This window comes from Cervus elaphus, chromosome 26, assembly GCF_910594005.1.
Source record: "Cervus elaphus chromosome 26, mCerEla1.1, whole genome shotgun sequence".
Classification (NCBI taxonomy): Eukaryota; Metazoa; Chordata; class Mammalia; order Artiodactyla; family Cervidae; genus Cervus; species Cervus elaphus.
This window is the reverse complement of record NC_057840.1, coordinates 46,562,605-46,590,518: the sequence shown is the minus strand read 5'-3', so window position 1 is coordinate 46,590,518 and position 27,914 is coordinate 46,562,605. Positions and strand designations below refer to the sequence as shown.

The window sequence follows — 27,914 nt, the reverse complement described above, 5'->3', positions numbered from 1 at the left end:
CTCCAGCCCCCGTGAGGTTCATCCTCATTTGTTTCCCAGGTTTCTACGTGTGTGTGAAGTCGCTCAGTCGTGTCCGACTCTTTGCGACCGCATGGGCTGTAGCCTACCAGGCTCCTCCGTCCATGGGATTCCCCAGTTAAGAATACTGAAGTGGGTAGCCATTTCCTTCTCCAGGGGATCTTCCCACCCCAGGGATCAAACCCAGGTCTCCTGCATTGCAGCCAGATGCTTTACCCTCTGAGCCACCAAGGAAGCCCAGGTTTGTATAGGTTGGCTGAATCTCATCCATCTCATCTCTTGACAGTTTATCCTTGTTACTTCATCTTCTGGGGTCTGCCTGGACTTGAGTCTGTTAGTAGGTCAGCAGCAGAGATAGGTGGTGGACAACCAGCATACTTCTACAAGGCAGCCGGGGGCACTAGGCAGACCTGCCCTTCACCCGAGCCTGTCCGTGTCTCTCGTGTCTCTGGATCCTTCCGTCCCTGACCATCCCGTTTAAAAAGCCGTCCTTTCCTCCAAAACCACTTACCGTCAGCCTTCCCAGCTCTCCCGTCTGCGCCATGCCCATCACCTTCCATCACACTGTGTAGCTTACTTATTCTCTTCCAGCTAGAGTGTAAGTTCCTTGAGGACTGGGATTTTATTCTGTCCAGGCTCGAGCCTTTCTCGTGTCGGGAAGAGTGCCTGTGTGTGGCAGTGGATCGTCAGCTCTGGCCGCGCGTGTTTGTGCAACGACTGACTGACCGGCTCATCCATCCTTTTGTGTGTGCGCCCCGCGGAGGGCTGAGTGCAGGCCCAGCAGTAACAGCGAGCTGCAGGGCTTCCAGAGCGAACGATGGCTGGGTGGTCTAGCGAGCGAGAGAGAGAGAGAGAGACGGCCTGAGATGGTTTCCCAAGCAGAAGATCACCACATTTTGCTGGGTTCAGAGACCACCCTGGGAGAAGCCTTTAGTCTAAGTGCGCTGGGAAGACCCCGGAGTCTTTGGAGCCTCAGAGTGAGAGAATTTTTTATTTTTAAAGTTCACCATGTCCGTGGTTTGGAGAGGAGGCTTGGGAAGGCGCGCTCCGTGCAGGGAAGCTCACCAGAAGACGGACTTTCAGTCCTTTGAAGAAGACCCAGCGTCGGGCGCAGCCTCCGCCGTCTTCCCGGGCTTTTGTCCGCCGGCTCCCGCCCGGGCGCTCAGGGCGGCCAACACCACCGGCTTGCTGTGGGGCTCCTGCTGGCGCAGGGGCGGCTCCCGTGAGAGCCCCCCGCTCCTGCTCTAGTGGCAGAGTTGAGATCAGACTCAGGGGTCCAGGGGTCACTCCATGGACCCCAGTGAGTGGAGAGTAATAAACAAGCTTCGTTTTACCCAGTGCAGTGCATCTTAGGACGTTTCAGTCACTTAACAAATTTCCGAATTGTCTTTACTGATCCAGCTTGCTTGATCACACTGTATTTAAAACTTCAGAAACAAACTTGTAACATTCAATATTTTAATATAAATATTCATTCGTGGAGTCTATAGATATCCTAAGTTGTAGCAATTTTAACTTTCAATCTATTTTTATGGTCCATCATAATAATTAAATCATGCTCTATAAAAACATCATGAACAGCTAATATATAATATAAAGCCGTGTATATTCATTGAGTATGTGACAAACTAAGGAATTTTAATTTTTTTATATTTAATTATGCCTCTTTTTTTTTCATTCAAAGTATCAAGATACAAATATGCAAGGAGTTGTGTATGAACTAAACAGCTATATAGAACAACGGCTGGATACAGGAGGTGACAACCAGCTACTCCTCTATGAATTGAGTAGCATCATCAAAATTGGTAAGGAACGTTCTATGTTCCTCCTAGTAGAAAGATTATACCAAAGTAAATTAAATTATGTTCTCTTCACTGATGACATGTAGGCATAGACATCATTCTTTTTTGGTTGATGCCTATATTATATTGGTTATTCAGTATTATAAATGCCATTTGTCTGTTTTGAAATGCTTTAAAATTAAATATGTCTCAAATTTTAAAAATATTTTCTAATAACTCTGATATTTAAACTTTGACCAGTATATTATTACATAGTACATTGCTGTGTGCCTTTGAGAATGTCACATCTTAAAAAACAGAAATAGCTAATGAAAAGAAATGAAAATATTCTACGTATGTAATTCAGTAAAACCATAAATTATTTAGTTCAGTTTACTGTATAAAAATTAATTATGCTAACAAATCCATTCAAAAGACTCATATTTGAAGCCTGACCTTAGAGAATTCATGCATCTTATGTTCTTGCATTGAGATTAGTCTCTTCCTTTTCTGTTACTTTGGCAGCCACGAAAGCTGATGGATTTGCATTGTATTTCCTGGGAGAGTGCAATAACGTAAGTATCTACACTTAGATTCAGGTGCTCTAGGTAAGAGAATGTTACAAACAACAAATGTATCATAACTAAGTACTTTACCCAGCATTTCCTGTTTTGTTTCTGTACGTGGTGATTACCGGTTGAGTATTTTACCAACATGGTGACGTTTAGCCATTAAAATCTTAACCTTTTTTTATTGTTTTGGTTTGGTTTGCGCTGTGCTGTTTCATGAGTGGCGTTTCTAGACTCACTGTTCTGTACAGAAGTTGTTTCACCACTGTGGGCTGGGGTGTCGGGGGCAGTCTATGCCCTTTTCTGCACGCAATCCGCGGTAGAAGCAAATGAGAGCGGGGGTTTTCTGTGAGTTTTGTAGCCTCTGTGAAGCTCACTCTGAGAAGCGCTGGGACGCAGTTGCTGCGTCTGGATCCCTGAGCTGTGGCCGGTGACTCGGGCTGCCCTGTGGCTGGAGCCGCTCAGGGTGCCCGGCCCACCCGTCGGCAGAACAGGCTGGACGCTGTCTTTCTGGACTGACTCACTCACAGCGCCGTCTGCTGTCGAGTGCAGCTTTCTTAGGCGCTTTCAAAAAGGATTTCAGGACACTCAGTTACTGGCATTTGCTTTTTTGTTGTGGTGTTAACACACATGTAACATTTTAGAAAAATACTCTGAGCCAGCAACACTTAGCTTCATAGGTTAAGTGAAGAAAACTCAGTTATACCATTATTTTTGCAAACTTTACTCTGTATTTCTTGTGTGTTGGGTCTTGTTCTTTGAGATTTGGTATGCATTTTTGCAATGTGATACTTGTTTTGTGAGTAAGCAAAATGCATGCTATTTATATTCTATTAAATGTTAATAGGAATAGAGACACAGTATTCTGATATTTTTAGCAGTGTTCATTAATAGTACAGTAGTCCAAACCATGAAAGCCATTGCACAAAAAGCCCTTATTGGCTGGATGACCCTACTCCTAAATGACCTCTTCATTTGCACACCCCTTGCTCCCCTTGTGTAATGATGATCTGTGTTGCAAGATTAAAAGCTCTTTAGGATAAGGACCACACCACTCCTTATTCATTTCTGTATTCACCTGTATTCTCTCTTATTTTCTTTCACATAAGCAGTCAGCAAGAGGGTTTATTAAATAGAATTAGTCAGATACTACTCCTACCTGTAAATGCTTTCTGTTTTACATACTGATAGTATTTTAAAAATGATGAAGCTACTGAAATAACGAATAGATTTCTGTCCTAGTCGTTCTAAAAATTTTTTTCCAAAATTTGAAATTTTTGTTTAAAAACCAAGACTTCCTTTTAAAAAATTAGTGTATGATTTACGATATATTTTTTTAACATTTTTTAATTGAAAGATAATTGCTTTACAGAATTTTGTGGGTTTCTGTCATATCGACAAGAGTCAGCCATAGGTGCACGCCTGCCCCCTCCCTCCCAGGCCTCCCTCCATCTCCCTCCCCTGCTCACCCTTCAGCCTGTCGCAGAGCCCCTGTTTGAGTTCCGTGAGTCACAGAGCAGATTCCTGCTGGCTGCCTGTTTTACACACGGTCTTGTGAACTTCTGTTTCTCTCTCCACACGTCCCCCCTTCTCCCTCCTCTCCTCCCCCCTCCCCGTCCGTAGGCCTGTCCTCTATGTCTGTTTCTCCGGTGCTGCCCTGAGAATAAATCCATCAGTGCCGTCTGTCCAGATCCCACGCTATTCCTCTTTCCCTTTCTGACCTACTTCACTCTGTATAATGGGCCCTGGTTTCGTCCACCTCATTAGAACAGATTCAAATGTGTTCCTGTTTACGGCCGAGTAGTATTCCATTGTGTATCTGTACCCCAGTTTCTTTATCCATCCGTCGATGGACTGTAGGTTGTAGATGTAGATGTGAATGTAGCTGTAGTTGTAGATGTAGGTGTGAACAATACTTTACAGTAATTTCCATGATCTCTGGTGTGCATATTATCGTGTAACTAACCACAGCAGTCCAGGTCTTATCACTCCTTCCCCGACGTCTCCACACAATCCGCAGGGATGGTCCACAGCAGCTGTGTTTGTATCGTGACCCTTGACCTTCAGTCACAGCTGTTTGTGACCCAGGCTGGGACCAGTAGATTCGCTGCCGACCCCTGGGTTGTGGACTCAGCGTTCTGGCTGTCTGCCTGGAAAGAAATGATACAAGCCCTCGGCCGAGGCGCGGCTGCCCCGGGGCTGGCCCTCTTCTGCTCTGTGTGGAGGACGTTGGGAAGGAGGGGAGAGCTGGTCTGCGGAGGTGGGAAGGGCAGACGACCGGGAGCCTGGTCCTCTGCAGGAACCTCTAACCGGGCCTGGCTCCGAGCCGGGGTTTAGGTTCCCACGCCGCCTGCTCTTAATCACTTGGCTATACTTCTCTACCCTGTTGTTGCAGACTTCTGCCTGATTGTGGTTTAGAAAAAGCTTTTGTAGCTCGAATATCCCAAATGTAATTCTGTTGTGGTTTAGTTGCTAAGCTGTGTCCGACTCTTTGCAACCCCGTGGACTGTAGCCCCCAGGCTCCTCCGTCCACGGGATTCTCCAGGCAAAAGTGCTGGAGTGGGTTGCCATTTCTTTCTCCAGGGGATCTTCCTGACCCAGGGATGGACCCCGGGTCTCCTGTGCTGGGAGTGACCTGCATTGCTGACTGAGCCACCAGGGAAACCCCTAAAATGTAATTCTGCATGTATCTAATCCTTTCACTTAACATTCACTTTGTAACTTAATTGAGGGATTGGTAATGTCTTCTCTGGCTTTAGTTGGCGCCTCATTCTAAACCCCAAGGTCAATTGATTTACTCTATGTGGTTCTCTCCAGGCTGATGGAGTCTTTACTCCTTTCTTCCCCACATCTCAGGGACCAAGTGTATCCTGTTTGTTAGCATAGCCCTAGGAGGAGCAGGGTACAGAGCAAAACGGTAGCCTTTCCTCACCTTCCGAAGTCAGCTTCCACTCTGCTATGCTTTCTTAATGTCAGATCCTTCTTCATAGAATTGAGCTGAACCTGTAATTAGGTGTTTATCTGTGCCTTGTTTGATTATTTGCTTATCCAGTTTTCTCTCCAGCATATAAATGTCACAAAGGCAGAGACCTTTCTCCCTGGGAGGATAATTTTAGGGGATAATGAATGTGTTCTACTCCCGTAAGTCATATTATTCCTTTGGCCCCTTTCAATGGATATTCTTGAGGCTGTTCCTTTCCCGTTCTATTTCTAGAGATCAGATATGTACTTGTTTTTGCCATTCACCGAAGGTACCACCCCTTGAAATCTATTTTGATTAACTCGTATGGCTGAGATTTTCTTCCCGACCACTGAGTGGTGTGGATTCAAGCCTTACATCCACACAATGCGCAGTTATTACTTCTCAGATGAGATTTTTATTTTCTCTGCAGCAATAAATTCAGGGTATTCTGGTTCCCTTCACCCCCTTGCAGCTGTAAGTGTCTTCACTCTTCAGACTGAGATGAGCCCATAGCCCTGGGCTGGGCCTGACCAGTGGGGGTCTCCTATTAGACTTCCCAGTGGTGAGGTCTCAGGCTTTACCTCTGTTAGCCATGAGACTCTGCCGAGGTCGGTACAGTTGACCCTCGAACAAATCCACGTGGCACTTTGCTGCCGGCCCTCAGAATCCACAAGTCCACATCTGCCCATTCAATCGGTCGTGGGTGTACAGCGCTACTGTGGCATTTATTGAACGAGATCCTCATGTAAGTGGATCCACACAGATCAAACCCGTGTTCTTCAAGGGTCAACTCTGTATCTAGGCTTTAGTTGATGCTCTCAAGAAAAAAAAAGAAAATTGGAATTTGCTCACCTCCCAGAGTCCCTTTGTCTACTCCCTTTTAGATTTCTTTGGATCCTTCCAATCTTCTCAGCCCAGCAATGCCTTATAAAATATTTGTGAAATGTTCTTTATCCAGCCTTTAAACAGTTTTACAATGTTTGTTTCAGGAGTGTCAAATTATCTAATCTGCCATATTGCTTGCAACAGATGTTGACATGCTTCTAAAATGTAAACTAACTGAATGAAATAAAGTAAAACATTTTGCACAGATGAGGAGATACATGTATATTTTCTTATATTTCTTCCTTTGTACATGAGAGACAACATATTATAGATATTTATCAATGTTTTTAAAACTTGTCTCTGGATTTTGAATCATAGTTAGAAAGTATTTTTTAGTGACTCACTTTCAAAACAAAATGTATATTCTTTAGTGACAAAATTATAATAATGCAACCCAAATAGACTGCAATAAAAATTTTAGTCTTGATATCAATAAATATTAGTACAAGGATTAAGACAGACATGGCATGGACTAAATCATTCTTATAAGAGTATTGATTTCTTTTTTCACCAATGAGAATCAGTAGAAATAATTTAATTTTTGAAATTGATGCATTGAAAAATATAGCTTAAATAATATTTAAATACACCAAAAGTTATACTGGTAGAATTTAAAACCAACATTCATATTACCAGAGAGATAAAAAATTAAAACACAGAAAGTGTAGTAGATGGTAGAAAACAACTTAAATGGTATGAAAACACTAAAAATAAAACACTAAATGTGATTATTGAACTCATTTCGAAGCTAATTTAAGAGAAAATAAAACAATAGAGTGGAAAATAGCAAATTATGAGAGCATACTTACAAACGTGAAAATGTAGGTAAAATGGACAGTTTTTGAGGAAAATATAAATTGTTCCATTTGACCCAAGTGATGATAGAAAAGCAATAGACTAGTAAGCGGAAGGGATTGAACGCAGTGTTGGAGTGATGCTGGGTTTTTTTTAAGCCAGTCGGACACTGGCGGTGGTTTTGTGCACCAGCGTTGCTCAGGCCGTCCTTCGCTCTGGGACACGGTGGTGATGCACCAGAGCGCGCGCTCACCTGGAGACAGCCCTCCAGAAGAGGGAATGCCTGGCTGACCACACTGTTCCAGGGCTTGGGAGAGAAGGGAAGCTCCCCAGTTAGTTGTTCAGTCTTCCAAAGAGTTTTGATTCTGGAGTTGGATCGTGTGATTTCCAATTCGCTACTTTGGGATTTTGACAATATTCTCAATCCTTCTAAATCTTAGTTTGACCTCCATTGGTTAAGCATTAGGTCACGCCTGCCATTTAACAAGCCATTTTAGACGCCAGCCATATACCAAAAGCTGTGTTGAATTTGCTGAGCCTACAAATATATAAAAATCATCCCTGTCCTCAAAGAATGTATAGTCAGTAGGAGGAATGAAGAAATCCACAGTTCGTTATCCTGCATGATGACATGTGAGCAGAGAGGAAGCAGGGCGCTCCGGGACCCCACCTTTGATTGGCAGGTGGGGTCTGGGGTTGGTAGCGTTGAAATGAGCTTGGATGGCGAGCTCTGTTGGAACAGAGCTTAGGAGACCTCTCCCTTAGTAGATAAGAAGGGAAAAGGAAGGAGGAAGCAGTCTGGGAGAAATGTAGAAAAAGCAGCTTTTTTGTGTTCTGACCAAAGCCAGTGTCCGGCGCAGAGCATATACAGGGTGCTCTTGAAATACTTTTTGGGCAAAACTGATTTTTCCATGATTAAGATTTTTTGCTTAATACCAGGTCACATACTTCAGTTACTATGTAGCATACTTTATAATGTTCTAATATAGGTTTTTAAAATATTATCTATAAGAGTAGTTTGTGAAAGCTGAAAAAATTTGTGATCTCTAATTATTTGTCAAACTTTATAATTCATAACGTAAGTTCATAGATAGCTTTTTATGGATTAGTTTAGAGTAGCAGTGTGACTTGGTCAATGCACAGTGAACTTTATTTTTTTTTTTTTCATTTATTTTTATTAGTTGGAGGCTAATTACTTTACAATATTGTAGTGGTTTTTGCCATACATTGACATGAATCAGCCATGGATTTACATGTGTTCCCCATCCCGATCCCCCCTCCCGCCTCCCTCTCCATCCCATCCCTCTTTAGTAAGAATTATGCAAACAAAGTTAGGGATCTGGCTCACGTTCCAGGGAAGTTGGGGCTAGTAGCTCCTGCCCTCTGCACGGAGTGAAAATCTTTTACTCTCCAGCGCCATCTAGTGTCTCCAAGAAAAATAACTTGATGGTAAGCCAAAGTGTTTCCAAACTTCACCTGTTGTGAGTTGAACCCTTAACGTAAAAGTGAAGTTTCCATGAACACACTGAACTTTGAATTGTGTATGGGAAAGATGAGAGCAGATGTTTGCCACGTAAAGCAGACATCTCTTTAGTTGATGTCAATGAATCAGTTTCCCAACCTGTTTTTTTAATAATGTGCAGTAGGCTACTGTATGGTTCTTTCTCCACTGAACCTATTTCTAAAAATTTGATTTTTTTAAATAACTTGAATGCTTTTTTATTTCTCCATTGAGTCGGCTTAGTCATTATGACTACCGTTACCAATCTCCTTTAGTTTAAATGGCTTAACTCTAGAAATATTTTTGGAAATGGACTGTTACCACAAAAATATTGAATAGTTCATCATGAGTTTCTTTGAAATAATGAAAAAACTAGCTTATGCCCTGCCACTGCCTGGCGTCAGGACTGATTTCCAGCCCTGTGGCCAGTCTCCCGGCTGGCGTTGGGAGGTGAAGGGCCTCGTCCAGGCCCCCGGCAGAGCTGTCAGCTGCAGGGACCAGCAGGTCGGGGGCCAGGTGCACGCCCTGATGCATGAAGCTCTTCTTCAAAGGGTAGGGTTGGCTGAGATTCGAAGCTTTGAACCTTTTCTTTGTTTTTGATTTTCATGCAGTTTTTCATCTCTAGCCTCTAAAAAATTTGTGCTAATAAAAGTTTTCATAGATTTATACAACATTAAAGCAGAAATTAATTTTAGAGACTCATCTTAACATGGGATGTTATCGATTATGAATATATGCATAATTGCCTTACTATATTTAATATGTTATGCGGTGATATTTGATGAAAGTTATCATTCATCTTCCTGTGAAAATAAATAATGAGTATAATCTTTTTTCATCTTATTAATTTGAACATCCCAGTCAAATTCTTATGTCAAAATTCGTAAGAACTGACATGAGGGTGTGGGAGGTACAAACCTTGGGGTGTAAGATAGGCTTCCAAAGATGTGTTTTATTACAATATGGAAAATATAGCCAACATTTTGTAATAACTTTAAATTGAAAGTAAACTTTAAGTATTGTATTAAAGTTCTTTAAAAACACATCTTTAAAAAACTCATAACGATTGATTTTGAAAAATAAAGTCCTTGCTTCATTTTTCCATTTCTTTATAAAAACTTTTTTCCACCCATCAGTTGTTAATGCATCAGTGCAGGACCTTCATCAATGAAAAATGCAAAAGGTGTCTTATAAATTATGATTATTTTACAACATGAAGAACCAAAGCAAGACTTGGCTTACCAGATCACAGCATGTACTATAAATTGCAGTAATTAAAACAGTGTGGTAGAAAAATAAACCAAGTGGCACAGAATTGAGAGTTCAGAGACAGACCCAGGTGTACTTGAGGATTTATGTGATGAAAGTGGCAGTTCAGCCAGTGGGAAAAAGAAGGCCCTTCAGCCTGTGACTATCTTTTTGATTATTTCTGAGGAGTGAGTTAAGGTAGATCTAACAAACGTTTCTCTATTCCTGAATACCTGTAATATTCAGCCTCTAGCTTGGAGGTTTCTTATTGACATTTTCTGTTTGCAGTAATAACTGCCCGCTAGCCCGATCAACCTCAGAGATCACATACAACATGCCGTTACTGAACACACACTCCATGTGAATCCGAAAATGATGATTTAATCAGGAATGATGCCAGGAAGGGAGCTGTTGCACAGGGGAACCTTATGGAGTTTAAAAAATGCCACCCAAAAAGAGGAGGAAACTTCTAGTACAGAGGAGAGACACTGAGGCTGGGAAAGCGTCACAACAAGTGTCTGACCAGGTCGGCCTCACGTTCCCTTCATACGATGGGAGCTTTCGGCCTCCACAGGACAACTTACTTTTTTGTTAGCACTTGCCCTCAGTTCTCATTTGTAAGCATTTCTATTTGATAAATGTGAACAAAAATCATAATCCAATTAGTGAAACAAGTACAAAGTCCCCACTGTAAAGAATAATTTAATTTTTGATAATTATTTTCCATGAGAAGTTTTCCACATTGTCAGGTAATTGAAGGATTTCTAAATCATTTGTTTTCAGCAAGTCTAGTATGCAAAGTAGCTTGCCATATTCCCACGGTGCATTATTTGCTTGTCTGTTTCTTGTACATCGTCTAGAAAGTCTACATAGAGGCAATCAATGTTTATATTAAATAAATGATCTAATAACACAGGGCCGTATAAGCTATTTCGTCATTACTGGATTATGAAGCTAAACGTAACTTGAAGATATTATTAAATTCAGCCTTGATGGTCTTATAGAAGTCAGCTGAAAGAAGTGTCTGTGGTATATCTTCAAGCAACAAACACATAGAGTCAACAGCCATTAAAAAATATCCAGAGCTTCTGTTGGGAGCTTGCTTTAGCATTTATTTTCTGTTGGTGTCATGGGAACTTCTTTAAAAGTTATCTGAGTGACTCGGGTCAATGTAAGTTCATTTCCTGCAGTTCTGACTTTGAGATGAGAAACGTTACTCAGCATCCTTGTAATTAACTTTCTCATAGTTTGAAATAAATCATTGTCAATTCTGACTTTTATTCAGCCTACATATACTGTATTTTTTATATTTTTATTGTCGTCATCTCTCTTCCTGTTCTGGGATCATTTTGCTACTCTCCTGTCAATCTTAAGAAAGGGTAACACATTGAATGATATTTTGCAAGATAGATACTAAATCTAATGAAATTCTTATTTCTATGTCACATGTGTGTTGGCGTATAATAGGTTATAGTAACTATTGTAAAAACAGTGACTGATTTCTACCCACTTTAAAAATGCATATGGTCCAATTGTCAATTATCATCACATATGTAGTTAAATTTTTAAAAATCTTTTTAAAGTGTATAACTTGTATTTAAACATTTTAAGCTTAATACTTTTTAAAAGAAGCAATTTAAAACTGTTTTTCACAGACATTGTACTTAATAGCAAATTACTGCTTATACTCAATCCTAGCTAATGTAGATATACTAATGAATAAAGCTATTTTGAACTTGGAATCTTTAGATAATGGTGACTTAAAGCACATGGGATGAGCCAAGGCTCTGTTTTCCACCTCTCTGCTCCCAGTGATTGAAGTAGCTCAGGTTTATAGGGCTCAATCCCTTGTAAGATTTTATTGGAAGAAAGAGTTCTTTGACATTGTGTGTGTGTGTGTGTGTGTGTGTGTGTGTGTGCGTGCTCGCATGTGGGCTTAGTCGTGTTTGACTCTTTTGTGACTCTATGGACTTAGCCCGCCATGCTCCTCTGTCCGTGGGATTTCCCAGGTAAGAATACTGGAGTGGGCTGCCATTTCCTCCTCCAGGGGATCTTCCCAATCCGGGGACCGAACCCTCGTCTTCTGCGTCTCCGACATTCCAAAGCTGGAAAACCACATTATCTGAAAAGCAACACATCAGAGGATTGCCTAATACTTACTAGTTCAAAAGGCCATCATCCTTAAGTTACAGCAGTCCCATTTAAGGTAAAAGTAAAGTGTTGGGAGAATTTACCAGAACTTTAATATTTTTTAAATCGAGTATATAATCACCGTGCAGTTCTGTCAAAATATTGCTCCCCCTGCCTAGATGATTTGATAAGCAATTCTTGTTTAGTAGAAACTTATTTTAAAATGTGATTGGGTTTAGTCAAAATGATTGATCATATTTAAAAAAATAAATTTAAGATACTTTAAATGTTCTCCACCTGCCTCATCTTTTGAGGGGGAGAGATACACCCAGGCTTGTCCAGTTATTTGTTTACTTATTTATTTTTGGTGTGTATGTGCAGAGAAGAGCAAAGATTTTACCAAGAATATTCTAAATTTGTAATATTATGGGCAGGCCAGTTTCAGGAATGGAGTGGTCGATTATTAAAAAAAAAAAAAAAAGAATAAAGAAGTAACATTCTGAGAAAGATTTTTAATGAACATGAGAAAGTACAGCCAGCTCACATCGACTTTGTAGTTACAGATCCACGTGCCTCGTCTGCAGGATGCGGGACTCATCCTGTCTGCTTCTTGATCTGTAGTTTCTAGAGCCCGAGGACAGCTTACGTTTCTGTCTTCATGTTAGTGTTTTCTGTGGATAAAAATAGGAGGCTGTTGAGAGTTTTTCCCACGCGTGGACATCCGTGCAAGTCTTGCGTCTAGCGTGTGTCTTGTGTTCGTGGGAATCCCACCTCAGATGCTTCATTGCAAAGCACCTCCCTCACTTTGGGTCTCCTCTTTCCCTTGGCTCACAGATTTCTTGTGATCGTTAAGTGATGTCTAGGAGTCTTTGTGTCCCATGCCAAAAAGCGCAGGACAGTTTCTAGAATGTGTTCTGTTCCTCTTCGCAGAGCCTTTGTGTGTTTATCCCGCCTGGAATCAAGGAAGGAAAACCCAAGCTCATCCCCGCGGGTCCCATCGCCCAGGGCACCACCACCTCCGCCTACGTGGCCAAGTCCAGAAAAACGTTGCTGGTGGAAGACATCCTCGGGGTGAGTGGCTTTTCACCCTGTGTGACATTTGTAACCCGAGGTATTTAATTAAGAAAGAGAACATATATGCTTGATGTTATAACTTAAGCCATGTTGTAGCAGCATAAAAGCAAGATACCAATCAATAAATGCATTTATATGTAAGTGAGTGAATTCTTTGTACTCCAAGAAATATATCTGATAACCTCCTAAGAGCTAGGTTTGAGTAGTTCTTCTTTGAACATTTGCCTGTATGCTTATATACATATAAGCCGAATGATTACTGTTTGCTGTTTCGTATCCCAGCAGGATAGATTTGAACAAGTTAGCTAGGTGACTGACTGCCCCAGATTTTAGTGGTGTCCTGCAACAACCACTCACTGCCTCTGGATCGGCCGTTCTGCTGATCCGAGCTCTCTCACACGTCTGAGGCCGTCTGGGCATCCCTTGGGAGCTGGCCAGACTTACATGGCCTTTGTTCTCTGTGTGCGTCCCCACCCCCTCCACTGAGGCTAGCCCGGCATGTTATGGTGGTGGCAGGGGTCAGAGAGAAGTGCACACGGGCAGGTGAGTTTTCAGGCCTCTGCTTGCGTCAGATTCACGACCCTCAGTTCAGCCAACCAAATCCCATAGTGGGCCGGACTCAGTGTGGTCTGACCAAGGCCGGGGTACAGAGAGCAGGACCAGATGGGGCCCTGGGGCCGGTCTCCCCCAGTATTTGTGCGCGTTGTGATGAAAGGTCACTGCGTGAGCTCAGGATTAAACTGACAGGCATACAAACAAGGGCACAGGTGTCAGGGATTTGCTCTGAAAAAGTGCTAACCTGGAGCCGCAAAATCTAGATCTTCATTTTATTTTTGCCACTAATTATCCGTGTGACCTTGAACAAATCCGATTGCTAGTTACTGTTATCAAAAAGAAAAAAGTTATCAAAAAGAAAAAAAAGAGTGCTTAAAATACATATTTCAGAGTATAATTACACAGACAAGAATATTATAATTGTCAAACTTTCTAAGAGACTGGGTCTTCATCATTCTCACCACGGAAAAGAAAAGATAATGCCACTGCTGGTGGAGGGCCCAGCAGCGCTGGGGACCCTAGTGCCGTGTCCAAATGTAGCAGATCAGCTCGCTGTGTGCCTCAGACCCCCACGATGGTGTACACCGAGTCGATCTCATTTTTAGGAAGTAAATGTTAAAAGTAGATATGGTATAAATTATCACTTAAAATGTTGTGTTGTGTGTATATACAAGCTTTCCAAAGATCTGTCAGTTACAAAGGATAGATCCGTGCTAGTCTTGATTCATGAAAAGCTTCCCGTAGACTGCAGAAAGTGAGTAAATAGAATCGATGTTTTGATGTTAATTCATTCAATTTTCTTGGATTCCTTTGACTGGTTTTGCTAAGTTAGGAAATGAAGTGGAAGAACCAGTTTCATTTCTTATGATAGGTAATGGGTGATTATTGGTTGATTTGAGTACCTAATATGGGTCTTACAGTGACGCTCATTAACCTGTGTTTCTGTGTTATTCTGACCTTAAAAATAAGAGAAAAATATATATAAATATAATTTCCTGTGGCTCTTGGAGTAATCTTCACGTGTGACTTTATGCCTCTGAAGCTCTTAATTTTAACACTAGAAGGTGAGGAATAAAGAAGTGTTGCTTACAGCTGCTCTTGTGCTCAGTCATGTCCGACTGTCTGCAACCCCATGGACTGTAGCCCGCCAGGCTCCTCTGTCCATGGATTTCCCAGGCAAGAACACTGGAGTGGGCTGCCGTTTCCTCCTCCAGGGGGTCTTCTGGACTCAGAGATCGCACCCTTGTCTCCTGTGGCTCCAGCAATAGCCGGTGGATGCCTCACCACTTGAGCCACCTGGGAAGCCGTCGTAATTACTTTTATTATTGCATGAAGCTATGTATAGTCATTAATTGAATTCTCCTGTATAATGATAAAGAAACATTAAGCACCATCTGGGTTTCAGTCCCATGTTGCTAAAGTTATCTTAAACAGCTCAGTGGGTACATACTCCACCTGCAGTGCTGGAGTCAGAGGAGACGAGGGTTTGATCCCTGGGCTGGGATGATCCCTTGAAAGAGGAAATGGAAACCCACTCCAGTATTCTTGTCTGGGAAATTCATGGACAGAGGAGCCTGGTGGGCTACAGTCCAAAGGATCGCCAAGAGTCAGACACCACTGAATGACTGAGCCCAGCACGGGCACAGCCTGTGTTGTTCACATTTTCTTCAACAGGGTTCGCAGGGACCATCATTGCTGGGCTTTCCTTTGAAAAGGACGGCTGATTATGGCTTACAAGTTTTAGGGAATTTCTGATAGAATCATAAATTAATGATTCCATTTCTTTCGAAGAACTTACATCGTTTCCCCTCCTACTTTTGTAGGATGAACGGTTTCCAAGAGGTACGGGGCTGGAATCGGGGACGCGGATCCAGTCCGTTCTGTGCTTGCCGATCGTCACCGCGATCGGGGACTTGATCGGCATCCTGGAGCTCTACCGGCACTGGGGCAAGGAAGCCTTCCGCCTGAGCCACCAGGAGGTGAGCCTGGGCTGCCGCGGGGCCTGAGCCCTGCCCGGTCCGCCGCCGGCGCTTGTCGGTAGTGCTCAGTTAGTGAATGGATACCTAGTGAGTGAGCACTTAAAACCGGAACTTGCTTAAAAATATTTTGATATCAATACTAATGATTTAAAATTTTTTTTTCCATTTTGCAGTGATAGTGGTGTAGAAATATAGTAATTTATTGCAGTCAGGATCCATTTGGTCCATAAATGTAAAATACCATGTTGTTAATCAAATTAAGCCGTCGTGTGGCTTTGGAGGGCTTTCACATTCCGGTTGACTTTGCGTCCCCTTGGAGAGTTCCTCTTCCTAGAACGTGTCCTGAATCAATGCTCCAGCGTTAGAAACATTGGGGAGACATCCCTAGTGGCTCAGGGGTAAAGAACGTGTCTGCCAGGGCAGGAGACGCGGGCTCGATCCCTGGAGGGGGAAGATCCCCTGGGGAAGGAAATGGCAGCCCACTCCAGTGTTCTTGGCTGGGAAATCCCATGGACAGAGGAGCCTGGCGGGCTACGGTTCCATAGGGTTGCAAAGAGTCGGACACAGCCTAGCAACCACCAACGTCTGTTCCTCAAATGGGAATGGCTCAGTGACGCTAAAACTGAAGACTGCTGTGACCTCTCTGTCACCCGCAGCGCTCATCCAGGCCCGGGGTGGCCGGCGCCCTGTCCACTCACTTAGATGACCGTCCGCCGCTCCAGCCCCTTGGCTCCCCGCCGCCGGCTGGCTGGGTCCTCTCCGGCAGATCCCGCACCTCGGCTCCCCCTCTGCTCAGACTTCTCTGTCCCCCCCGGGCCGCCTCCTCCGGGAGCGCACTCTGATGTCACCCGCCCAGGATGGCATCTTCCCTGGGCCCTGCACGCAGGCGCGAGTGGGCATCTGCTCTCTGAGAACAGTGCTGGGTCCCAGCAGGCACCCAGGAATACTCGTTAGATGAGCGGGAAAAAAAAAGAAGAATAGGATAGCTAGCAGTTTAAGCGCTTGTCAGCAAAGTTTGGGGAACATGTCCTCATTTTTAAAGTGGTCACAAGGAGCTCTTTTGAGTCGGTCCTGAGGTGGATGAACCTGGAGCCTGTTATACCGAGTGAAGTCAGCCAGAAAGAGGAAGACAGATACTGTGTAGTAACACGTGGTTGTGGCATTTAGAAAGATGGTCACGTCGAGCCAGCATGCCGGGCAGCGCGGGAGACACAGGTGTAGAGAACAGACTTCTGGGCTCAGTGGGAGGAGGCGAGGGGGGATGACTTGAGAGAACGGCATCCAAACAGGTACATTTCCACGTGTGAAGTAGGTGACCCGTGCAAGTTCAGTGCAGGAGGCTGAGCACCCAGAGGTTCTCTGGGACAACCCAGAGGGGTGGGGTGGGGAGGCAGGTGTGAGCGGGGAGCGGGATGTACATGTGTACTCCTGTGGCTGATTCATGTCACGGTCTGGCAGAAGCCATCACAAACTGTAAAGTAATTATCCTCCAATTAAAATAAATTAATTAAAAAAAGAAGGGAAAAAATGGTCACTGGAAGCCTTTTTAATAGTGATTTTGTTGACGTGAAAAATAATTATTTTATGATGACAAGGCTCTTAATCAATGTATCTTCCTTTTTATTCCAAATGAAGAGCAACAAGAGAACATTACACTCAGCCATAAAGAAGTGGGAAATAGAAAAGAGAAATTTTGTATGTATTTGACAATTTGGTTTTTCAGAACATTCAAAGATGTGATGACCTCACAAAACTTAAGCTAGTGGCCTTTGTTGGGATGTCTGCGTGTGGCTGATGAAAACTTGCTTCATACTCTTTCTTTTTTATTTTTTTCAGGTTGCAACAGCAAATCTTGCCTGGGCTTCAGTAGCAATACATCAGGTGCAGGTGCGTCCTTGGGGTGTTTTCACAGGGCTTCCTGAGAGAAGGGGCGTTTGGAGCACATCACCAGGAGACAGAGTGGGGGCTAGCAAGTCACCCAGGGCTTTCTTTGTGGATATTAAATGTTTTCCTGTTTCTAAAATGTCTGATCTGGTCACTTATATTTACCTACTCCCTGCCTGAAATGTCTTCCAACTAATTCTTTTGTATTTTTAAATAGGATGTTAAATTATTTGCATTCTATATCGCGGTTTTTGTTTTCCACTGAAAGCCCAGCAATGATATCCTACTGGCAGTAACGTTGATATTTTTATGATCCATTTCCTCAATTAAAACATCCACTAAACTTAGTGGTATATGAAAACATTAAGCTTAAATTTAAGTTCCTTGATTCTCTTGAGAATATGATCTAATTTAAAAGATCACAAACTGCATAGAGTTTCCATGATAACTAGACTCTTAAGTTCAGGAACATGGCAGCAATAGAATTCTATTTTGTTATCTTCCACTGTTTCTTGTTTTGTTTCCATTTCAGCAAACTCAGATTGGTGAGGAACTGTCTGATAGGGAGAAAATGTGTGTGTGTGTGTGTGTGTGTATACATCAGTTCAGTCGCTCAGTCGTGTCCAAGCCTTTGAGACCCCATGGACTGCCGCACGCCAGGCCTCCCTGTCCATCACCAGCTCCCGGAGTTCACCCAAACTCGTGTCCATTGAGTCGGTGATGCCATCCAACCATCTCATCCTCTGTCGTCCCCTTCTCCTCCCACCTTCAATCCTTCCCAGCATCAGGGTCTTTCCCAGCGAGTCAATTCTTCAACTCAGGTGGCCAAAGTATTGGAGTTTCAGCTTCAACATCAGTCCTTCCAATGAACATTCAGGAGTGATCTCCTTTAGGATGGACTGGTTGGATCTCCTTGCAGTCCAAGGGACTCTCAAGAGTCTTCTCCAACACCACAGTTCAAATGCATCAATTATTCTGTGCTCAGCTTTCTTTATAGTCCAACTCTCACATCCGTACATGACTACTGGGAAGGCCATAGCTTTGACTATATGGACCTTTGTTGGCAAAGTAATGTCTCTGTGCTACATATATACACACATACACACATAGCAAATAAAATATATAGAACATATATATATGTATTTTAAGATAATGGTATGAGAAGCAAGGACTTACTGAATCTGACAGTACTGCATGTAAGTGGGATATATGCTCAAGTATAATTTTTAAAAACTTTGAAGTAGTGATTGTGTTATGCCTTTTTAAATAATAAGGTAAATAATATTCTGCAATTTTCATTCCTAAAATAAACAAAAATCCCTCAAAATTAATAGCCACTGTTTTGTATGGCAGGTATGCAGAGGTCTTGCCAAACAGACTGAACTGAATGACTTTCTACTCGACGTATCAAAGTAAGTGTTCATTTCTAGGGATGTGGTAGCTCTAACTGGCCAACAGTTTAGGTCAGGCGCCGGCCTTGGTCGTGACAGACTGCTGTCGGCTGCAGTCAGTAGCAGAAGATGTGTCTTTATCAGGCACGTGATCTGGTAAGTGTGGTCCATCAGGTTTGGGATTAGAGAGTTTCATTCTCATCCACATTCAGTTCACAAATGAAGGATCAAAGATGTACACGTGATCATCTTAATTTGCAGTTCGGCATAGTTGTAAATGACTCCCTCGAAGGTATTAGAGACTATACAGAGAGATATATGTTTCTGTTTCCGTAGGAGAGAATTGGCAGCAATAGCAGGAGGGGAAATGTAGTTTATCATTTTCCCGAAGTCCTCTCTGGCCTTTTCTGTGAACGTCAGTAAATTAAAACATGCTATTAACATCATTGTTTCAGTTTTCCCACGTGTAGCAGCTCAGATGCCGTTCTCAAGAAGATGCTGCATTGCCCCGGAGTTTAACCTAGGCAGACTCTCTCAGGCTGGCAGTGGAAGCAAGTACAGATGTTTATTAAATGTCAGATCCACACCAGGTTTGCTTGCTACAGGGAAGGTCAGGTATTAACATCTCTCTGACCGTCTGCTCAGCGGCTGAGATCTGAGAACGCCCCAGGCTGTGGTAGCTTCAGGGCCCCGCCCCACGATAGGTTATTAACTCCAGGAGCACTCGGCAGCAGCTCTGACGCTGTTCCCGCTGACGTGTCCCTAGCTTACTCATCACCAACTCCTGGAGTCCCCTCACTCGTGATTCTGAAGTTGCGTCTTTGTGTTTTTGAAATAATAAATTAGGGAAGTTTGGGTCGGAGGGCGTGCTCTTTCGATCCCCTCGGCCAACGATGAGTATCTTCTCTGAGCCAGAATGAAACAGTGTGTCTGGACCCCAGATGCGACTGCTTCAGACACGCCTAGGAAGGGAAGCTGTGCTCAGCCTCCCGCCAGCTCACTGGGACACTTGCAAGCCTCCCAAAGCCCGGTTAAAACCCTCACGTGACGCGTTAAATCTCTTCCCCAGTGGGAAACCCGTTTTCTTCACCCTCTTCCTTGCAGGATATTCCTCAGTGGATGTTGTAACTAAGCATATTAACAGCTTCAAGTCAGATGATTTCTCTTCTTGAAAAAGGCAGTTTATTGCTCTGAGTTACCTTAACCTGAATACACTGCTGAATTCTCACAAACCTACACTGAGAGTGCTACCTTGCCAATGGTCTGTGTGAAGAGTATTTGCTACATATTCCCTGTAACACGTGCCTGCTGATTTATCTGTTTCTCTGGTCTACGTTTTAATGTATGTGCCATATGCCCCACAAATATTTACTTGCAGTCCATAATGATGAATCTATATTTACTTGAGTAGAGTTGTCAGGTCCTATCATTACTTGTATTCTGATATTTCTTCCCAAATGAGTTTCCCTGCTGTTTTTTAATACAGTTAAACGACATTCTAGCTTTTGGGGCTTTCAGTGATTATTTATATTTTTATCTTATTAATGAGATTTAGCAAATTTCAATATTTTTATTTTATATCAAAGTTATTAATGAGATGTTAAATTTGATGTACCAATTTTATTTCTTCATTGTTTTAGTTAAATGCCACAAACATTTTCTCTGCCTTGAATACTTGCTGATAAAATAATTACTGAAGGCGATCCCTGGAATTAGAACCCTTATACTAAAGCCAATGATAGACTTCCATTTATCTCTTTAAAATAATACTATTGGTTGTTTCCACAGAAGGACAATAGGCAAACAACATATACCTTTCTGTGTTTTTTTAATTTAAATATAGACAAAATTGGGAAATGTATTCAAAGTTTAATATGTTCTGTGTTCTAATAATATTACTTAAAGATTTTACCTTTCTTTTTTTTCAGAACGTATTTTGATAACATAGTTGCAATAGATTCTCTACTTGAACACATAATGGTAGGTTGCCTTCTGTTTTAAAAATGATTCTGTTTAACCCTTAGTCATGTCCTAATAGGGGCTTCCCTGGTGCTCAGATGGTAAGGAATCTGCCTGAAATGCAGAAGACCCAAGTTCTATCCCTGGGCTGGGAAGATCCCCTGGAGAGAGAAATGGCTACCCACTCCAGTATTCTTGCCTGGAGGATCCCGTGGATAGGGGAGCCTGGAGGGCTACAGTCCACAGAGTCGCAAAGAGTCGGACACGACTGAGTGGCTAACACTACTCCTACCACTGTCTTAATATATGATGGAGCGTTTTAATGTACAAGACGTACGTGCTGTTTTAAATATGATAAAAGGGATCTGGAGGCATCACCTTGATTGATCTGTCACTTCCGTTAATTTCGGAGGGGTTTTGAATAATGTTTCAAAAAATACCACAGAATTTTCCATTATTTAATGGAGAGCTAACTTGAAAAATCATTTAATTTCTTTTTCTTTCTTCAGAATACCTTTTGCATGTAGGTTTTATTGGGGATTTCCGATGGATTCTTTCTAACCCTGAGTTTCATTCTACTTAGTTTTAGTCTTAGTCGTTTCTCTCTTCCAGAAGACTCACAGGCTAGAGCTGAGGGCTCCAAGAAGTAGAGTTTGGTTTTCCCCACATCTAATGTTGCTGCTCTAGTGCTCGGGAGGGGGTCCGCTGAGGGAGGGCCTCAGGGTGGTGGAGGTGGTGTGTATGTGGACCCGTGCGTGCCAGGCAGGCTTGCTTGGGGCCATTCATGCCTTGTTGTGTATTTGATAAGTGTTCTTTCTCCTTCCCATTTTCCTGGTCTTTCTCAAGAGATAGTAATCCTGTGCAACAAGGATTCTTTTCATCTCCAGGTTTAGTGGGGTGCACTGATCTGTTTCTTGATGTCATGGCAGGTCAGGCTTGGAGTGTGCCATCTCAGAGTCTTGTAGAAACAGAAGGCTTCCTGAGGGTAATGCAGGGGTCATTGCTCTCAGCACATTCTCTCTGTAAGTAGTTATGCTGATGGTTTCACAGTTGACCCTTGAGCTGCAGGAGTTTGAACAGGCCCACTGACACGTGGACTTTTTTCAGTAGTAAATGCTGCAGTGAGACACGATCTGCAGTGGAGCCTGTAGATGTGGGACTGTGAGTACGGAGGAACCGCGTATGTAGAGGGTGACAGAGGCTGTATGTGGATTTTTTACTGTGTGGGCTGTGTTCAAGGGTCAGCTTTGTTTGGACAGAAAAAGAAAGTAACTGATTGCACAGTAAAAAGAAAAATAGCCTCTTTGGTTATGACAACACTTAAGGAATTTATAAAGCAATGAAAAGTATTTAAGAAGACATAAAAATATATAATATGGACTGACTTGTACCAGGAGTACAAGAAATGCCATTGACTAGTTCTTCTATTCTTAATGTTATATTAGAGAACAGTTTTACTGAGATACAGTTCATGTAGAATACAATTAATCCATTTAGAGTGTTTAATTCAGCGCTGTTTAGCATATTCTCAGATAGTCGCAGCCATCGCCAGTCAATGTTAGAACATTTTCGTTACTTCAGAAAGAAACTTCCTAGCGTTTTACCTGTCACCTGTTTGTGCCCCCATCCCCTCAACCCCCAGCCCTCAGCAACTACGGATTTCCTTTCTCTTCTGTGGATTTCACCTAAATCCCACATAAAAGGAATCATGTCATATGTGGCCTTTTGTGTCTGGCTTCTTTCACTTAGCATAATGTTTTCAAAGTTCATGCGTGTTGTAGTATATTTCATTACCTCATTCCTTTCTGTAGGCAAGTAATATTTGGTTGTATGAATATGCATACCACAGTTTTGTAATCCATTCATCAGCTGGTAGACATTTGAATTTGTTTCCGCATTTTGGCTAATGCAAATGGTACTGTTTTGAACATTTGGGTACATTTTTGTTTGTTTGTTTTAACCCCTGTTTTCAGTCGTTTTAGGTTAAGAGTGGAACTACTAAGTGCTGTGATTACTCTGTGCTTAACTTTCTGAGGAACAGTCAAACTGTTTCCGTGGCACTTAACACGATTTTACCTTCCTACCAGCAGTGCACATGGGTTCCCATTTCTCCACACTCTCACCAGCATTGGTCATTATCTTAATTTTTGATTATTGCCATTGTAGTAGATGTGAAGTACTATCTCAGGGTGACTCTGATTAGCATTTCCCTGGTGACTAATGATATAGAATATCCATCCATGTGATGAAAGATTCAGCTCCACGGACGGCTTTTTACTTTAGTTTTCAGTGTTGAGTTCTAAGACTTCTTGCGTTTTAGATATCACTCCCTTATTTGATGTATAGTTGGAAAATATTTTTCCCGTCTGTGTATTATTAATATCTTTTCACTTTCCTGACAGCGTGAAGTACTGAAGTTTTTAATTTTCGTGAAGTCTAATCTTCTTCTGTTGCTCATACTAGTGTCATATCTAAGAATCTATTACCAAATCAGATACCATGAAAACTTACTCCAATTATTTTCTTCTAAGAGTTTTGTAGCGTTAGCTTTTACATTTAGTTAGGGTGTTCACTTATGTTAGTTCGTTTTTATTCATGGTGTAAGGGTCCAATTTCATTCTTTTGCATGTCACTACCAGCAGCATTTGTTGAAAAGACTCTTATTTCCCCTTTAAACGTGGTTTTCCTGGAATCGGTTGAGCGTGCACACATTGTTTTCTTCTTATGGTCTCAGTTCTATTCAGTTGACCTGTATGTCCAGCTTAATGATAGTACCATCTTGTCTTGATTACTGTTGCTTTATAGCAAGTTTTGAAATCAGCAAGTGTGAATCCTCCAAATGTGTTCTTCATATTCATTTCTCTTTGGGCTATTTTGAGTCCCTTGCAATTCCATATGAATTTTAGAAACCAGCTTGTCAATTTCTACCAATAGTTCATATGGGTTTCTGATAGGGGTTTTGTTGACTGTAGATCAATTTGGGGAATATTGCCTTCTTAATAATATGAAATCTTCCAATATAGCAACATCGGCATTTTCCGTTTATTTAAATTTTCTTAATTTGTTCAACACTATTCTGTGATTTTCAGAGTACAAGCGTTGCCTTTATTTTGGTAAAGTTATTCCTAGATATTTTATCTTTTAATGCTGTTATGCAGGAGACCTGGGTTCAATTCCTGGGTCGGGAAGATCCCCTGGAGAAGGGAATGGCTACCCACTCCTGTATGCTTGCCTGGAGAATCCCAGGTAGAGAGTAGCCTATTGGGCTACAGTCCATGGGGTCACAAATAATCAGACATGACTGAGTAGCTAACACTTTCACATAAAGATATTCCTAGATGTTTTATCTTTTAATGCTATTTAATGCTGTTATTAATGTGTTCTTAATTTTATTTTCTGATGTTTCATTGAAAATTTATAGAAGTAAACTTGCTTTTTATATCTTGATCCTCTGTCCTACAGTCTTGATGAACTCATTATTTCTGGTAGTTTCCTAGTGGATTCTTTAGTCCCTCCATCCTAGTCTGTATACCTTTTTTTCCCCTCCGTTGCATAATTATCCTGGCTAGGTCCCCCAGGGCTGGAGAAGGCAATGGCACCCCACTCCAGTACTCTTGCCCGGAAAATCCCATGGACGGAGGAGCTTGGTAGGTTGCAGTCCATGGGGTTGCTAAGAGTCGGACACGACTGAGCGACTTCCCTTTCACTTTTCACTTTCATGCACTGGAGAAGGAAATGGCAACCCACTCCAGTGTTCTTGCCTAGAGAATCCCAGGGATGGGGGAGCCTGGTGGGCTGCCGTCTATGGGGTCGCACAGAGTCGGACATGACTGAAGTTTCTTAGCAGCAGCAGCAGGTCCCCCAGGGCAATACTGAATTAGGGAATGGTGAGTGTGGATATTCTGCATCCATTCTGCAGTCTTTCACAGTTAAGTATATGGATTAGTTGTGGACTTTTCATGGGTAGTCTTTATCAGGATGAGGACATCCCCTTCTAGTCCTAGTTTTTTTAATGTTTTAAAGCATGATTGGATGTTGGATATTGTCCTCATTTATTTTCTCTGCATTTATTAAGATGACCATGTGTTTATTTAAATTTTTGTCTTATTGATCTATGGTGTATTATACAGAGTGGTTTTTGGATGTTATATGAACCTAGCATTCCTATGATATATCCCGCTTCGTCATGGAGTGTGATTTACATTGGAGTTACCTTGAATTTTATAAAACCTTAGTAGAGTTGATATGTTATGTTGTACAAGCATACAGAGTCTTCTTGTACAACAGCATTGTCTTATTTTCAATTTAAAAAAATCTCTGTTGGTTGAACGTACTGACTTTGATCCCCCATATTTGGTAAGTTGTTTTTTCAGTTTACAATCTCAGATTTTAAGAAAGATCATTTATAGTGATAAGTGAGAGCAGTGGTTCTACTTCCCCAGTGTTTACCCTCTGTCCTTTTTCTTTTTTAATGTGTTTGCTAGGACCTAAGAATACTGTGGGATGGACCAGGGAGAGTGAATATATTATAGTTTCTTTAATGTGCATGCTTCTCATGTTTCCTTGCTTTGTATAATTATTGAAGGTCCCCCAGTAGATATTGTCTATTAACTTAAAAATGTTTCCTTCTGTCCCTTTCATTGAGTTTATACCAGATTGGGTGTCAGACATTATCAAATTTTGTAAGTCATTATTAAAATTATGCAATTTTTCTTCCTTTAATCAATGATAGGGAATTATATTAATTTATCGCTTAGTGTTAAATGGCTCTGGCATTCCTGGGATAATCGACCCCTATGTAGTTGGGGTTTACCTGGTGGCTTGGACGATAAAGCATCTGCCTGCAATGTGGCAGACCCGGGTTCGATCCCTGGGTCGGGAAGATCCCTTGGAGAAGGAAATGGCAGCCCACTCCAGTATTCTTGCCTGGGAAATTCCATGGACAGAGGAGCCTGGTAGGCTACAGTCCATGGGGTCGCAAAGAGTCAGACACGACTGAGCGACTTCACTTTCACTTTTCATGTAGTTATAGTCTTTACTCCTGAATTGGTTGCTATTATTTTTCTGACTTTTCCATCTACATACATAAGTAAGATTGCTTAATGGCTATCTTTTTTTGCCTGTACTTAAATTCCCTTCCTCATGTGTAATTCAGTTAATGGATATTTTCTCCTGCTCCCCACTCCCTCATATCAGACTTGCCTTGAGCTTATTTGTCAGTCTGGACTCTTTGGTGTAAGGCAAAAGACGTCACTGCCTAACTCACATTAGCCTGAGAGAATCAAGGGGAAATTTCTTAGCTTGTATCACACTGGAAAGACTTGAAGGTTCGGAATCCTATGATTGCTGGACCTGGGGGCTCAAATTACATCTTTAGGAATAATCATTCTGTGTCTGCGCAGCTCACCACTGTATAGTCCTTGTCCTCTGGAGACTTCACTAATGATAAAAACAGCAAACTCCTGCTCCTTCCTCTTTGGCCTTCTAATATTAGATACTTTTTTTGGACACAACCAGATATTTTCAGTCTTTTTAATTAATTTTTATGTATGACAGCTGCAATTTCATAGATATCATTTACTAATGAAATTTACAGTTTCATTATAGCTTTAGTAGTTTCTTTGCTCATCAATTTTGCTTACACTCCAGGTCGTCCTATTCTTTCTTGAATTTATCTATTTATTTTTTCTTGAGCTCATCTTCTTTTCCAAAATAGTTCAATAGTAGTGATTTTCTGAGTACTTTGTACTTTTGCAATATCTTTTATTTTGCCTCATGTCTGAATGTTAGTTTGATCAGGTAAAGAATTTTAAGTTTAAAATGTTTTCCTCAGAAATTTAAGATACATTTCCACTGAATTTGAAATCTATTGCTGTCAAGAATTATTTCCGCTTATAAGTAAGCCTGTGTTTATATGTAGGAGAGAGAGAAGGTGTGTAGGAGACAGGTTAGCTTTTATAATGACCTTGTGGCTCAGTTGGTAAAGAATCTGCCTGCAATGCAGAAGACCTGGGTTTGATCCCTGGGTTGGTAAGATCCCCTGGAGAAGGGAGAGGCTGCCCACTCCAGTATTCTGGTCTGGAGAATTCCATGGACTGCAGAGTCCTTGGGGTCTCAAAGAGTTGGATACAACTGAGCAACTTTCACTTTTCACTTTCTGAGGCTTGGAATTCATAACTGTTACCAAAATATGCCTCAGTTCAGTTCAGTCACTCAGTCGTGTCCGACTCTTTGCAACCCCATGAATTGCAGCACGCCAGGCCTACCTGTCCGTCACCAACTCCCAGAGTCCACCCAAACCCATGTCCATTGAGTCGGTGATGCCATCTAACCATCTCATCCTCTGCCATCCCCTTCTGCTCCTGCCCCCCATCCCTCACAGCATCAGGGTCTTTTCCAGTGAGTCAACTCTTCGCATCAAGTGGCCAAAATATTGGAGTTTCAGCTTCAGCATCAGTCCTTCCAATGTACACCCAGGACTGATCTCCTTTAGGATGGACTGGTTGCATCTCCTTGCAGTCCAAGGGACTCTCAAGTGTCTTCTCCAACACCATAGTTCAAAAGCATTAATTCTTTGGCACTCAGCTTTCTTCACAGTCCAACTCTCATATCCCTACATGACCACTAGAAAAACCATAGCCTTGATTAGACGGACCTATATTGGCAAAGTAATATCTCTGCTTTAATATGCTATCTAGGTTGGTCATAACTTTCCTTCTAAGGAGTAGGCGTCTTTTAATTTCATGGCTGCAATCACCATCTGCAGTGATTTTGGAGCCCAAAAAAATAAAGTCTGACACTGTTTCCACTGTTTCCCCATCTATTTCCCATGAAGTGATGGGACGAGATGCCATGATCTTGGTTTTCTGAATGTTGAGCTTTAAGCCAACTTTTTCACTCTCCTCTTTCTCTTTCATCAAGAGGCTTTTTAGTTCCTCTTCACTTTCTGCCATAAGGGTGGTGTCATCTGCATATCTGAGGTTATTGATATTTCTCTCAGCTATCTTGATTCCAGCTTGTGCTTCTTCCAGCCCAGCGTTTCTTATGATGTACTCTGCATATAAGTTAAATATGCCTAGGATTTCTTTACTAATTCTTTTCCAGCCTCTGAGTATCATTTCAAACGGAAAGCTTAATATTCAGGGAGAATTAAAAAAATAAATGTATATTTAGAGTTACTTAT

General features: G+C 42.0%; 1 protein-coding gene across 2 annotated transcripts in view; it reads left to right on the top strand.

The window, feature by feature from the left end:
* PDE10A (phosphodiesterase 10A) overlaps window positions 1–27,914 on the top strand; it is a 341,777-nt gene that overhangs the window by 254,692 nt on the left and 59,171 nt on the right. For both annotated transcript variants that reach the window (XM_043887946.1, XM_043887945.1), the window contains 7 exons: window positions 1,703–1,823; window positions 2,325–2,374; window positions 12,820–12,960; window positions 15,342–15,497; window positions 17,334–17,384; window positions 18,735–18,793; window positions 20,701–20,752. In XM_043887946.1, the coding sequence (XP_043743881.1) occupies window positions 1,703–1,823; window positions 2,325–2,374; window positions 12,820–12,960; window positions 15,342–15,497; window positions 17,334–17,384; window positions 18,735–18,793; window positions 20,701–20,752 (630 nt within the window). The remainder of the gene's footprint in view (window positions 1–1,702; window positions 1,824–2,324; window positions 2,375–12,819; window positions 12,961–15,341; window positions 15,498–17,333; window positions 17,385–18,734; window positions 18,794–20,700; window positions 20,753–27,914) is intronic.